Source organism: Ptychodera flava, chromosome 13, assembly GCF_041260155.1.
Source record: "Ptychodera flava strain L36383 chromosome 13, AS_Pfla_20210202, whole genome shotgun sequence".
NCBI lineage: Eukaryota > Metazoa > Hemichordata > Enteropneusta > Ptychoderidae > Ptychodera > Ptychodera flava.
In genome coordinates this window covers 2291659-2306870 of record NC_091940.1, presented here as the reverse complement: position 1 = coordinate 2306870, position 15212 = coordinate 2291659, and the positions used below count along the sequence as shown (strand labels likewise).

The following is a 15212-nucleotide window of genomic DNA, read 5'->3' as shown; positions in this document are numbered from 1 at the left end:
TTGCTAATATATTTGTTTTGTTTGAATCTACAGCTATGCATTGAGATAGCTAGTTTACTGGATTACTTGGAGCATTCACCTCTAGGATCTTTGATCATGACAGATTTTAAGTTAGACCAGATGTTCTTTGTGGACAGCTCTATCAAATTAGGAGACATGGATGACATGAATAACATTGAAGGTGACTGCAATCATGATTCCAAATGCATGATTCAGACCAAATTACTAGGTGAGTGTTAAAACACACCTGTTAACCCTTTGAGCGCCTAAGTCAATTTTTGTCACCCATATAAAATATAGCTCACTCAATTTTTGTCAGAGTTTTGCCAAAATTTTGATAAAAAACTGTGACTGATGAAATATTGTGTACATTTGGTCCAAAATTATCAGAAAAAATTACAGAGAATTTCATAAAAATTGGTAAAATGTTGCAGTAAAATTTTGGTGGGAAAAAATACAGCACTCAAAGGGTTAAACATCTACACAATTATAAACATGAATCAGTCATTTATCACTTTTAGAACTCTAGAATTTTATACTTTTTAAATGGACTGCATAACCATTTGTTGTGTGAAATCTTACATGTACCTTTAGAAAATGAGCCTGTTTGCTAATCTTGATTTTCTCTTGAAAAAGCATTATGCACCTTTTCACTTTGCACTAAATTATTTTAGAAATCCTAAATCAATATGGAAGTATTGACTGTTGTAAAAATTAAGGTTTGACATTGTCAACTTTATTTTTATCTGCATAAAGTATCATTTGTTATATGATTTCTTTTTATGACAATTTATTATCTTTAAAGGGACAAAGTCGGCCATTTTTCATGAAATTTGTTTGATACGAGATATGAAACTGATATTGTTTGACATGATGAAAGATACTGATTGAATGGATGACCATACATATATTCGACCCCGGTTTTAGACACTATGCATGAAACCATCTCAAAAATTAATTATTCGTTTTTGTGATGTTTTAATTTAATTTGTGATTTAAATTTAATTTAATTTAAAGTGAAAGACTTAAACTTTCGCTCATACTTTCCTCAAAGAATCTTTTAATCATTCTCTTTCAAAATTAAGAATAAAAATAGGGGGTCGCCATGCAAATTTTGGTACTAGAGAAACAAATTACCCAAGATTTACCGATATTAGAAATTCAAAATGGCCGCCATCCCTGTGTTAACTCTATTGAGAAAAATAAAAATTTCCGAATTTCGAAAAATTCAGCCAGTGAAAAGTTTTCTTTCACAAAGAGCTTTAAAATGAACCCCCCACATGTGGTATATCAAAAGAGAATTGTAAAAGTTTGAGAGTATTAATATATGTCCCCGAGGTACATTCTACCTTAAGTGTTTCAGGCCTTAATGAATACATAAAGGGATATTGCAAATATTTTACAAAAAAGTCAGACCTTAAAGGGTGAAACAATTTCCAGGCAGATTTTTGAATTTTCTGAAATTAATTTGGAAGGTGTTTGTTGTATTTATACTTCAAAACTCATCAATGTTACCACTTCTGTGTCATGTCAATACCAGTGTCTTTCTTCATTATTTGTGACATCTTAAAGTAAACAAGATAAATACGAGTGTCTCACATAGCTACATCTAGAATGAAAGATTAGAAATGTTGCTACTTAAGAGCCACATGACTTGTACATTAATAGCATGGTGTGTCAAATAGCACAACATTTGCAAAAGTGACTGGACTAGTGTAAATTTAAGAGCCCTGATAGGAAGAATTATTCATGGTACACCCGTATTACAATATTGATCCTCTCATAATATGTGTGTGTGTTTCAAAACCTTTCCTGTTTCCTCATCCATGTGACATTGTGGCACAGTACTTATAGAAAGGCCATTATTGTGTATCATTTGCAAAACTGGCAACTTAATCATGGAACGATTTGTAAAAATCACAAATCAATTGCCTTTTATTTACTGGATATTACTTTTTTATGGAATTTCAGTGTTCACTGACATACTTGTAAGCAAAGCTTTCAGTGTTCACTGACATACTTGTAGGCAAAGCTTTCAATGTTCACTGACATACTTGTAGGCAAAGCTTTCAGTGTTCACTGACATACTTGTAGGCAAAGCTTTCAGTGTTCACTGACATACTTGTAGGCAAAGCTTTCAATGTTCACTGACATACTTGTAGGCAAAGCTTTCAGTGTTCACTGACATACTTGTAGGCAAAGCTTTCAGTGTTCACTGACATACTTGTAGGCAAAGCTTTCAGTGTTCACTGACATACTTGTAGGCAAAGCTTTCAATGTTCACTGACATACTTGTAGGCAAAGCTTTCAGTGTTCACTGACATACTTGTAAGCAAAGCTTTCAGTGTTCACTGACATACTTGTAGGCAAAGCTTTCAGTGTTCACTGACATACTTGTAGGCAAAGCTTTCAGTGTTCACTGACATACTTGTTGGCAAAGCTTTCAGTGTTCACTGACATACTTGTAGGCAAGGCTTTCAATGTTCACTGACATACTTGTAGGCAAATCTTTCAGTGTTCACTGACATACTTGTAGGCAAAGCTTTCAGAGTTCACTGACATACTTGTAGGCAAAGCTTTCAGTGTTCACTGACATACTTGTAGGCAAAGCTTTCAGTGTTCACTGACATACTTGTAGGCAAAGCTTTCAGTGTTCACTGACATACTTGTAGGCAAAGCTTTCAGAGTTCACTGACATACTTGTAGGCAAAGCTTTCAGTGTTCACTGACATACTTGTAGGCAAAGCTTTCAGTGTTCACTGACATACTTGTAGGCAAAGCTTTCAGAGTTCACTGACATACTTGTAGGCAAAGCTTTCAGAGTTCACTGACATACTTGTAGGCAAAGCTTTCAGAGTTCACTGACATACTTGTAGGCAAGGCTTTCAATGTTCACTGACATACTTGTAGGCAAATCTTTCAGTGTTCACTGACATACTTGTACGCAAATCTTTCAGTGTTCACTGACATACTTGTTGGCAAAGCTTTCAGTGTTCACTGACATACTTGTAGGCAAAGCTTTCAGTGTTCACTGACATACTTGTAGGCAAAGCTTTCAGTGTTCACTGACATACTTGTAGGCAAATCTTTCAGTGTTCACTGACATACTTGTTGGCAAAGCTTTCAGTGTTCACTGACATACTTGTAGGCAAGGCTTTCAATGTTCACTGACATACTTGTAGGCAAATCTTTCAGTGTTCACTGACATACTTGTAGGCAAAGCTTTCAGTGTTCACTGACATACTTGGTAGGCAAAGCTTACAGTGTTCACTGACATACTTGTAGGCAAAGCTTTCAGTGTTCACTGACATACTTGGTAGGCAAAGCTTACAGTGTTCACTGACATACTTGGTAGGCAAAGCTTACAGTGTTCACTGACATACTTGTGGGCAAAGCTTTCAGTGTTCACTGACATACTTGGTAGGCAAAGCTTTCAATGTTCACTGACATACTTGTAGGCAAAGCTCTCAGTGTTCACTGACATACTTGTAGGCAAGGCTTTCAATGTTCACTGACATACTTGTAGGCAAAGCTTACAGTGTTCACTGACATACTTGTAAGTAAAGCTTTCAGTGTTCACTGACATACTTGTAGGCAAAGCTTTCAGTGTTCACTGACATACTTGTAGGCAAAGCTTTCATGTTCACTGACATACTTGTAGGCAAAGCTATATGCAGTGTTCACTGACATACTTGTAGGCAAAGCTTTCAATGTTCACTGACATACTTGTAGGCAAGGCTTTCAATGTTCACTGACATACTTGTAGGCAAGGCTTTCAGTGTTCACTGACATACTTGTAGGCAAACTTTCAGTGTTCACTGACATACTTGTAAGCAAATTAAGCTTTCAGTGTTCACTGACATACTTGTAGGCAAAGCTTTCAGTGTTCACTGACATACTTGTAGGCAAAGCTTTCAGTGTTCACTGACATACTTGTAGGCAAAGCTTTCAGTGTTCACTGACATACTTGTAGGCAAAGCTTTCAATGTTCACTGACATACTTGTAGGCAAAGCTTTCAGTGTTCACTGACATACTTGTAGGCAAGGCTTTCAATGTTCACTGACATACTTGTAGGCAAAGCTTTCAGTGTTCACTGACATACTTGTAGGCAAAGCTTTCAGTGTTCACTGACATACTTGTAAGCAAAGCTTTCAGTGTTCACTGACATACTTGTAGGCAAAGCTTTCAGTGTTCACTGACATACTTGTAGGCAAAGCTTTCAGTGTTCACTGACATACTTGTAGGCAAAGCTTTCAGTGTTCACTGACATACTTGTAGGCAAAGCTTTCAGTGTTCACTGACATACTTGTAGGCAAAGCTTTCAGTGTTCACTGACATACTTGTAGGCAAAGCTTTCAGTGTTCACTGACATACTTGTAGGCAAAGCTTTCAGTGTTCACTGACATACTTGTAGGCAAAGCTTTCAATGTTCACTGACACACTTGTAGGCAAAGCTTTCAATGTTCACTGACACACTTGTAGGCAAAGCTTTCAGTGTTCACTGACATACTTGTAGGCAAAGCTTTCAGTGTTCACTGACATACTTGTAGGCAAAGCTTTCAATGTTCACTGACATACTTGTAGGCAAAGCTTCAATGTTCACTGACACACTTGTAGGCAAAGCTTTCAGTGTTCACTGACATACTTGGTAGGCAAAGCTTTCAGTGTTCACTGACATACTTGTAGGCAAAGCTTTCAGTGTTCACTGACATACTTGTAGGCAAAGCTTTCAGTGTTCACTGACATACTTGTAGGCAAAGCTTTCAGTGTTCACTGAGATACTTATAGGCAAGGCTTTCAGTGTTCACTGACATACGGTACTAATTGTAGGCAAAGGTCAGCTGTCAATTTGTTTGTATTGATGGTTACTCAATGCCCTGGACTACTGTGATGACATAAAATGTACACATCTGGCATTTTAAGGGACCGTTAGGTTTTTACGGCCGGGGGGGGGGGGGAGGGGGGGCGGCAAAATCTTGTCGCCGGTGTTCAAAAAGATATAGACCCCCCTGAATTTTTTGCGAAAAAATGATGACCCCCCCTTTGTCAGACGAAAAAATTTGATGACCCCCCCCTCCCCCCCGCTGAAAAATAACCAAAACCCCATATGTCAAATTTACCCGCAGGGTTTTGATTTGAACTCCGGTACGCGGCGCACTTTATTCGTGTAGCAGAGATGAAAGTGCACAAACTTCTCAGCCACATCCATGCTAACATCTGTTAATTAGGACGACTGTAAGGCAATTTTGAACTTCATTTCCATGGACAACTTATGTCCATGGACATTGTACAAAGTAAACTTTATTTGAGTGGTTCGCCAAAGGCAGCCCTCCGGTTAAGAGGGTCATGGGCCATTACGTAAAGTCAACTTTATTCTAGTGGGCAACCAAAGGTGGCCCGCTGGTAAAAAGAGGGTCGATCATGGCCATTGCACGAAGTAAACTTTACTGACCATGGCGGCTGAAGGCATCCGGCCGTTAAGATGGTCATGCGGTATTACAATAAAGTCAATTTATTGTAGTGGGCCGCCACAGGCGGCCCGCCGGTAAAGAGGGTCGATCATGGCCATTGCATGAAGTAAACCTAATTGGAGTGGGCCGCCTAAGGCGTCTGCCCATTAAAAGGGTCATGGGTAATACATAAAGTATATATTTATTGTAGTGGGCCGGCAGCCCGCCGGTAAAGAGGGTCGATCATGGCCATGGCATAAAGTGAACTTTATTGTAGGTATTATGTTTTTGAAAATGTGGTGACCCCCCCTTTCCTACCAGTGAAAAAGTGATGACCCCCCCTTCGTGGATTCCAAAATTATGATGACCCCCCCCTGGATTTTGCCGCCCCCCCCCCCCCCCCCAGCCGTAAAAACTGAACGGTCCCTAAATGCACATGTACATGCTGCAAAATATCACTGCCAAAATTCAATGATACTTATGTCACTGACATGAGTTGTTGAGCTTAATGGCTTATTAATATATGGCAAGGAGTGTATGCTTTGATATTTGCTAAAATTTATACAGGAAGCCAAGCAGAGGGCCAGGTGCCATCGTGATCTTCAACAAAATAATGTTGAATGTCCAGTAGGTCCCTGTCCAATCTGTGTCTTGAATTGGAGCCTTGGTTATGCTAAAGTTACACATTTGGGTTTTAATTTATCATCAAATGTCAGATAAAATGAGTGTACTTTTTCAACCAATAATAGACTATTAATTTCTTTATTCACTTTGATTACTTTGCAGATATGGCCTGTACGGATAATAAATGTATCGGACTAAATGCAAAGTTCAACCTCCACAGATTTAATGAGAAGTTGTTGTCACAATTACTGATGTCCGTGCCCAGAGATGTGGCAACTGAAATTGAAGAAATAAGGCAGAGACTGAATGACCTCAGCATCTCTGCTGCAGAGTTGTACAATAAATTGATAGCTATCCAGCAAAAATCATGAAATTGTGTTACAGTGACTGTTGAGTTTGAAATAGTGAGCAAGATGACAACTTAGTAATCTTTACAAAGTTGGAGATGAAGATCTTGTTCATTATTTCCTTGACAAAAATGTGTTAATGCTACTTTGATTTGCTAAGCAGTTGGAAAATTCATCAGTTATTAATTCAGATAGAGTGCATTGTAAGGTGTACATGTTTGTGTCTGTACCAGTACATGATCTCTGTATGCTACAGGGTCACAGGTTATATTTGTCACAGCTTCTATCGTCCATTGTCCCCATAGCTGCTCTGGTCATGTTAGACAGTATTAAGGGCAAGCCAACAAAGTTCTTGTAACCCCCCTCCTCCCCCAAACAGCTTTCAAGCAAGTTCTTGGTTGTGGAACAATTTTTCTGCATCAACAGTCAGGGAAATTTGATTTGCTTGCTCAGCTTAAACTTGCCAATGGACCAATATGAAAGATTAAGTATGCAGATCTAGCTGGTTTCTGGAGTTCACCAGTGACTGTAATGGAAAAGCATGTCACAGACAGAGTACCATGGCGACTTTTGTAGTGGGACAAGGGAGGGTCAGAGTGTTTTTGGTAGGGAGATAGGACAGAGAGAGATTTCCTGGTTGGCAGTGAGGATCCGAGAGGGTAAACTAATCAGTAGGAAGGAAAATTTTTCAAATCACTAAGACAGTCATGGACAGGAGTTGTGTTCTTCTCCAAATTTTAATTTGTTAAAGTACATAAGAACAGCATTAAATTTACATGGAAAATTTCTGGTGGGTTAATTACAACATCACAAATTGACAGCTACTTCTGCGATGAATCAATTCTAGCACAGTTACTGGTACAATGTAGCTATATATATATACAGTGTGTTTACAGAGGGTTTATATATAGTTTCCATTTATATGCTGCCAGGTGACAGCAAAGAGATTGTAATCAGCATTTCAGCAATGTATCACAAAGAGTATTTTTTGCTTCAGTAGGTATTGACAAAGATTCCTAGCTGTCAGTATACACACTGTGGTCAAGTATGACTTGAAATTTTACAGGCATGACTCATCAATGTAATGATTGATTTATGGATGTTTTGGTTGCTAGGTTGAAGTGACCTCACATTAATGCTTAGACATCACTATACATGTGATGTCAGTGAGACATATTTCAAGTAAACACTTAACTGTTGTGTCACAAAAACACTTAAGCGATGGTTTCTGGAACTGTCAATATTACCTGGCTCAAGAATTGAAGTCACTGATAAATTTAAAGATGTGTATGGGTTTGTAGAACTATTACCACACAAATTATTCTGCTAAAATTTGTGTCAGTACTACAAAATAATGTTGTACTGCGCTTAAAGTGTGTTTTCAAACTATGGTTAAGTCAATCAGAACCTAACATCTGATAAAAAAGACAAAATAATCACCACAATGAGTGTACCAGTGAGACAATCTAGACTGGTGATTTACAATTTCAGTTTGGTCTTAATTTGACTGATGAAGATGAAATATTTATTGTCCTAGAGCTGCTCTTGTTCCAATAAATTGTCGGCAGATCGTCCATGTAGCCGACACGAACATGAAATGTCTGATAATATTAACAGCTATCAAATAATATGAAAAATAGTAAAGAATGAGCTACAAAATCACTATCAGTTTTAAGTTGCAGGTAGAAGTCTGTGACTTTGTACAAAATACTATAAAAATAGTAGAAAGTGAGCGACCAGATGAAAGTTAGTCAAGGAGACCTGAAACTTGTATACTATGCATATCATTAGCATCTCATTGTCGGCTACATGGACTCTGTGCCAAATTGTCTCTCAATGGATGCTATGCTAGCAAACCTACCAAATCAATATCTCTCCTGAACATGAATAAATGTGCAAAGTTTTTCAGTTTTTCATTTTTGATTTTAAATCTAGTTTGATTTTAAATCCAGTTGTGTTACACTTGCATTTAAATGGTTTGAAATGCACATCTTCAACACAACGTAGCCAAGCTGTAGAAACAGACTCCATGGTACAGCTGTGTTTATTGTCACATGTTGAAAAAATTGTTTATATTATAATCCTCTAAATTTATAATCTGTATAATTCAGAATTTACAGGCAGATTATGTAGTTTTTATTCCTTTTTCAGTTCAGCTCAACTATCTTTAATGCCTGAAGTTTAGGGTGACGTAAAAGTACTGAACACCACGTGAATGCTGAAAATTCTACCAATCCTACATGTTGTCACAATGTGTTTAGTATGCAGGATATCACGGACAATGTATTGTATGGAATTGAATTGAATTGTAATGTTTGATAGTGCAATGGTGGTTGTGTTTATAGACATCTGCCCTAGTCTGTCAACTTTTTCATTTGTCAGGAGATACAAGCATATCTCATTGTAATGATACTGAGCAATTAACAGTGCCTTTGTAAAATGGTATCATTTGTATTCCTGTGCTCAGAAATACAATGTCTTTGAGATAATATTTGCCAATGTTAGGTATAACCATATGTATTGCAGTTTGTTGACATATTGCAGAACATGTACACGTACCAGCTTACTGGTATGTTTTCTTTATCAGGAGATATGAAAGCTTTAACAGACATTTCCCTTTAATTCTTTGAATCCATCAATTTAGATCATCACCGATTTCAGTCAACCAACTGCATAATATAAAGTGGCCTTTGCATGATCATGTTGATATCTGTAAAATTCAACTGCCATATTTATAGAACCTGCACGATACTAAGCCATTTCATCGAGTCTGTGATGAATATTTTGATATTGTTCAAGGATTTTCTTTTTTTTTTTATATCATGGTGCTATCATCTCAGTGGGTACCATTTTATTTCATTAAGTATTATTATATTGCAAATATATTTTTAATGTAACTTATAGTGAAAGAAATTTTGACGGATATTCAGTCACGTCAAGACAGCTGCAAATTTTCACGCCTTTTGCTTGCCATTTGAGTTTCCAATAGTTTCTATGATATCATCATAGACAGTAGAAAGCTGTCTGTGGTATCAATAAGGTACTGTGTTGCAATTTCCCATGTCTGTTACTTGCCATTTCAGCTTCTACATGTGTTTAGGTTTTCCTGATATTATAAAGTTTGCCTAGTGTTGCAAGTTTTGACTTGTTGCTTGCCTTCTGTCTTTCTGACCATTCTGATTGCTGAGGACTCTGAGGATTCATGTAGGGAGACTATAACTTGCCACACTTGCTTTATGAAAGCATAGACTTTGAGCAGGAGACAACTGCACCTGTTTATGCAGTGTTTTCACTGAAATATCATACATACAAATTAAACTGAATTTATTCGTCTTTTGATGTAATATTAAATGTCAAGAAAAACATTTGGCCTTACAATACAGTTTTGCAGTGATAAAACTTATTGCCCTTTTTACAAATTAACAGAAATCATTCTTATTAAAAATCATATCTGTGGTTTTGATTGTATATAAGCCATGTATTTATTATGGATGTGCCTTGGAAACAGAAATAACTAGCCTATGCATGGAAAACAACATCTGTCTTATAAACGATTGCAAAAGTTTTATCATCATAAAATCTTTGGCTTCATGCAAGCAGATACAACAAGATCCTCAAAAAGCTGTCTTATCAGTGTTATGTTGCAGTGAGTTTGGCCAAGAAAAATTAAAAAGTTTGTTTCTCAGTCTAGACGTATTGCAAAAATGATCTAGTGACGCAGGTTTTTTCTTCTTTCGTTTTTAATTGTTTAACCAGCAAGAATGCACGCAAAAAAACATGAAAACAACATAGGAATGTACGCAGAGATAAATGCACAGCAGTGTTGCTTTAGTATTTTTGTATAGCAACAGTTCTGCAGTTCAGTGCAGCAATGCAGGTTTTCAACTTAATATAACAGTGACATCAGTGTACAGTTCTGACAGGAATGTTGGTGTCAGTTATTTTGTTTACAGTTCTGTTTTATATAGCACTCTGTTATGCACTATCATTGCGTATTTTTGCGTTTATTTTTTTTCATATTATGAACTCATGAGCAGAAAAAAAGGTTGACGCGACGGGTCTGAATTGACACGTGCGAGGATAAGAAACAAATTTTTTATTTTTCTTGGCCTTACTCATGTTGTGCCTTTGGAATTGACTTTGACTCTCAAATTTGCATAATACTTTGCTGATCTGCTGCTTCTTTAAACTCATTTTATAACTCCTGAAGTAGTGGAACTTTTCATAATCTTGTTTTATTTTTGGAAATTGAAACTTTAAGGTTTGGTCATAGTGATATAGACCATTTTGAATTTCAAATATGGGTAGATTTAAGTTTACATTTTTTCTCTATCACAAAAATTTGTATGGTGACCCCACCTTTGTATTCTTGACAAGAATGGTTTAAAATTTCTCGAAGAAAGTTTAGGCCAAAGTTAAAAGCTTTCAGTCTTGGGGCACGTACAGGCATAATAGTAAACAAACTGGACAATGTTAAACATTGCACATAACACTTACATGCAAGTCCCATGGTAGACATGTACCGGTATTGGGTTCTTGTGTTGACAGACTGGTTGGTAGTTATAATAATTTCTCACAAGTTTTCATGCAGTCTCATCAAGTGACCTTCAATATTGTATACAATGCAATTCTTCAATGAATTACACCTTCACTATTAGTTTTACAAAACACACCACAGCTGCACTTGGCAAAGTCCCCAACTTTACATCATATTTTCTTTACATTTTAACCCTTTGAGCGCTGTAATTTTCTCCCGCCAAAATTTTAGTGCAAAATCTTACAAATTTTTATGAATTTTTCTGTAATTTTTTGATACTTTTGGACCAAATGGACATAACATTTCAATTGCTACAGCTTGTCTCAAAATTTTGGCAAAAATCTGAGAAAAATTGACTGGGGTTTATTTTATAAATGGGACAAAAATAGACTTTGGCGCTCAAAGGGTTAATATACAATACACCTTCAAATTTTTACTACTATACCTTCAAATTTACAATACCTTTATATTTCCATTACTATACCTTCAAATTCCAGTGTTTTACAAATGCCTAAACTAGATGTTTTCTGCTTTAATGATGATTTCAGATTTAATAAACTTGAGTCCAGGAAGTACTGATTTGTTAGGAACTGTAATGTTGATGAAAATGCTGCTGATGAAAATGCTGCTGATGAAATATATATTTTTAGATGACTTGAGCTCCATGTATACATTTTCATATTTTCATAAACCCCATAAATGAATTAAAGTGTATAACTACAGCAGATATATTTCATTAATATGCAGTGTTGTCTTTCATCACCTTTTTGATACAGTCACGTCAGTGTCTTATTGTTTTCATTATCCATGAGCACATTTCAGTGATGTTCACATTGACAAATATGTACAGCCAACACAACTTCTATATGACTGTACATCAGTTAAATTTAGTCTCAATATTAAAAAAATATGTCAGATGTCTTTGAAATATTTAGATCAAGGAAGGACAGTTGATCAAGTAATAAAGACAAATGTTGCCCCTAGATTTGAAGTGTGTTTCTGTGTTTATTGTCCACAGACAAACGACATGGTGTTTTATTAAGACTGGAAATTCTAAGATGGAAATTCCAAGATAAAATGGAAGGAATGTAGAAGCCAGTAGAAATTGACTGAAATTACAATAAAATACTTTCTGGCATAAACTCATTGACCTAAGTCGATTCAGGTCACCCTTTTATTCAAAATTTCTAAGCAGCGCCCTCTACAGTGCAGATGTCACAGGTGCTGCTATCACGAGTGAGGACAACCATTATAAAACTATTTTGTACACTGTTGTGTAATACTGTCATGCATGATGGGACAGTGAAGACTATAAAAAGCAAATCCACTTTATGTTGGTCAGCTATCAGATTACAATATCCATTGATTACATCAAAAACAAGTCATCGTTGATGACACAGTCCCCACTTGTTAATAGGTACTTTGATTACAGGCCCTCAGAGAGGATAGAGTCCTCTTCATTAGGTCTGTGATAAAAATACTTTCGAATAAATTCGCTGATACATGTCTGAGTTGTAGTTCAGGACATGAAAAAATGGTAATAAAATGGCCACATGGTGGCCATATTGGATCGTATCACAAAACAAGTCAATGTGCATATATGACTTAGGTCAATGTCCTTGTACCAACTTTGATTAAAATCGGTTGAGATATGCCTGAGTTATGGCTTTGTACATGAAAAAATCATAACAAAATGGCCGCACAGCAGCCATATTGAATCGTATCACAAAACAAATTAACGTGCATATGTATGACATTGGTCAATCTCCTTTTACCAACTTTGAACAAAATCGCTTGTTACATGTCTGAGTTTGGTTCTGGACATGAAAAAACGTAATAAAATGGCCACACGGCGGCCATATTGGATCGTATTACAAAACAAATCAATGTGCATGTTTATGACATAGGTCAATGTCCTTGTACCAACTTTGAATAAAATCGGTTGAGATATGCCTGAGTTATGGCTCTGTATATTAAAAAATCGTAACAAAATGGCCGCACAGCGGCCATATTGGATTGTATCACAAAACAAATTGATGTGCATGGCTATGACATTGATCAATGTCCTTGTACCAACTTTGAATAAAATCTGTTGAAACATGCCTGAGTAATGGCTCTGTACATGAAAAAATCATAATAAAATGGCCGCCTGGCGGCCATATTGGATCGTATCACAAAACAAATTTACGTGTATATGTATGACATAGGTCAATGTCCTTGTACCAACTTTGAATAAAATCAGTTGAGATATGCCTGAGTTATGGCTCTGTACATGAAAAATCGTAACAAAATGGCCGCACGGCAGCCATATTGGATCGTATCACAAAAAAAATTAAAGTGCATATCTATGACATTGGTCAATGTCCTTGTATCAACTTTGAATAAAATCAGTTGAAACATGCCTGAGTTATTGCTCTGTACATGAAAAATCGTAATAAATGGCCGCCTGGCAGCCATATTGGATCGTATCAGGAAACAAATCGACGTGCATCTGTATGACATATGATGTAATCCTTGTACCAAGTTTGAATGAAATCGCTGCAGGCGTCTCTGAGATATCTGCGTGAACGGACGGACGCACGGACGCACGGACGGACGCACGCACGCACGGACATGACCAAACCTATAAGTCCCCTCGGACGATGTCCGTGGGGACTAATAATCACCATGCAACAGTTGTTCAAGCTAAAAATCATGGTAGGGCAATATCAGCTGATGAGATATTAGAACAGAAAGTATCATTGCTGCATATTAATTTTGATTATCTGCTGTATACTCTGTGTCTGTTTACCCAAGATTGAAGTGTATGTACCCCGGTACACTGTTAGCTGACATTGAGCAAAAAGGCAGGATGTGCCTTACTTGTGGAATTACGATCGAGAGACAAGTATGCAAATGGAATGGCCACAAGGAGATATGATGTGTCCTATTCTTGTATTAACAAGATTACATGACTTAATCCTGTAATATATAACCATAAAAATATCAAACAGTTCAGAAAAGTATAAATCATACTGTGACATGTCAAAAGAAGTCAAAGGTCACACCAACACAAAGGTGACAAATTATTGTTCCAGAGTAGTCTATGGCTAATACATGTAAAGTCCAATGACAAGCCCTGCAAAGCATTAGACAATTGTACTTAATAAATATGGGCATTGTCATACTGGATCATTGGCATGACTTTCCGCTGGCCAATGCCCCCTTATATCTGTCATCTATCACACTGAAAATCAAATTTGGGCAGTTGGTTAAATCCAGTGATTCAGTTGATTTGGTTTTAATATGCACACAGAAAGTTTACTTTGTCATATATATATCTGGCAAGTGTTTTATAGCCTAATTAGTCATGCTGTTTTACTTAACTGAGCCAAAACATGAATGCCCATATCAATTACTGATTTTGCTAATTAAACTATAGCAAAAATAGATTACTAATTGGTAAACATATTATGTAAAAATATTGATTACTATTACATCAAAATCTATGAGAGTAAGGGAGATACAAGATTATTCTTCATCAAAGCCAAACAGTATGACACCTCTGCCAGGTCATTCTTCAAAGGCTGAATTAATAGACAGATTCAATAGCTTTGTCCTGGGAAAGAAGATTTTGTTGATATTCTGGTTCCAATAATCACTTCTATGACTAACTGCTCTTTACGAAATGGAAATTCTGTCAGACACTTTAGAAGTCCCATACCATTGATCAAAAAGTGGGACTCTGTGACCGATTTATCAAATTACCGGCAAGTCATTAACCTCAGCTTTAATTTCAAAATTATAGCTGGACATATTGTAGTTGATCAACTTTTAAGCATACATATGCAGATAGATGCTTCTCTTCCAGATCATCAATCTACAGAGACTGTGCTTGATAGAACTATTGGTGTTACCTGAACTCAGCACTGCTTTTGACATTATTGATCATTATACACTACTTGAGACAATGGAAGATAGTTTTGGATAACAAATACTGAACTTAATTGGTTAGCTTTTATCTCACTGATAGATCACAAAAACTGTCAATTTCTGGAAGTCTTTTTGAAACTATGTGGCATTTCAATGTGGGTTAACTTTAAACTACTGGACTATTCTACTGCTATACTGCAACAAGATAGTCTACCATATCTAAATTGTATGTTTCGTCTCTTTTCTGCAATCAATTATTTAATATATTCATTTCTTATGGTAGGTTTTATGTCACTTCCATAATTGTTTTTTTTCTGCACCAAACATGTTTTACACATGTG

At 36.5% G+C, this 15212-nt stretch overlaps 1 protein-coding gene across 1 annotated transcript in view; it reads left to right on the top strand.

Moving 5' to 3' along the window:
* LOC139147076 (extracellular tyrosine-protein kinase PKDCC-like) overlaps nt 1-11944 on the top strand; it is a 32805-nt gene extending 20861 nt beyond the window's left edge. The window contains exons 3-4 of the mRNA XM_070717932.1: nt 34-229; nt 6238-11944. Coding sequence (XP_070574033.1) covers nt 34-229; nt 6238-6446 — 405 coding nt within the window. The 3' untranslated portion in view covers nt 6447-11944. The remainder of the gene's footprint in view (nt 1-33; nt 230-6237) is intronic.
* Nucleotides 11945-15212: the final 3268 nt, after the last annotated feature.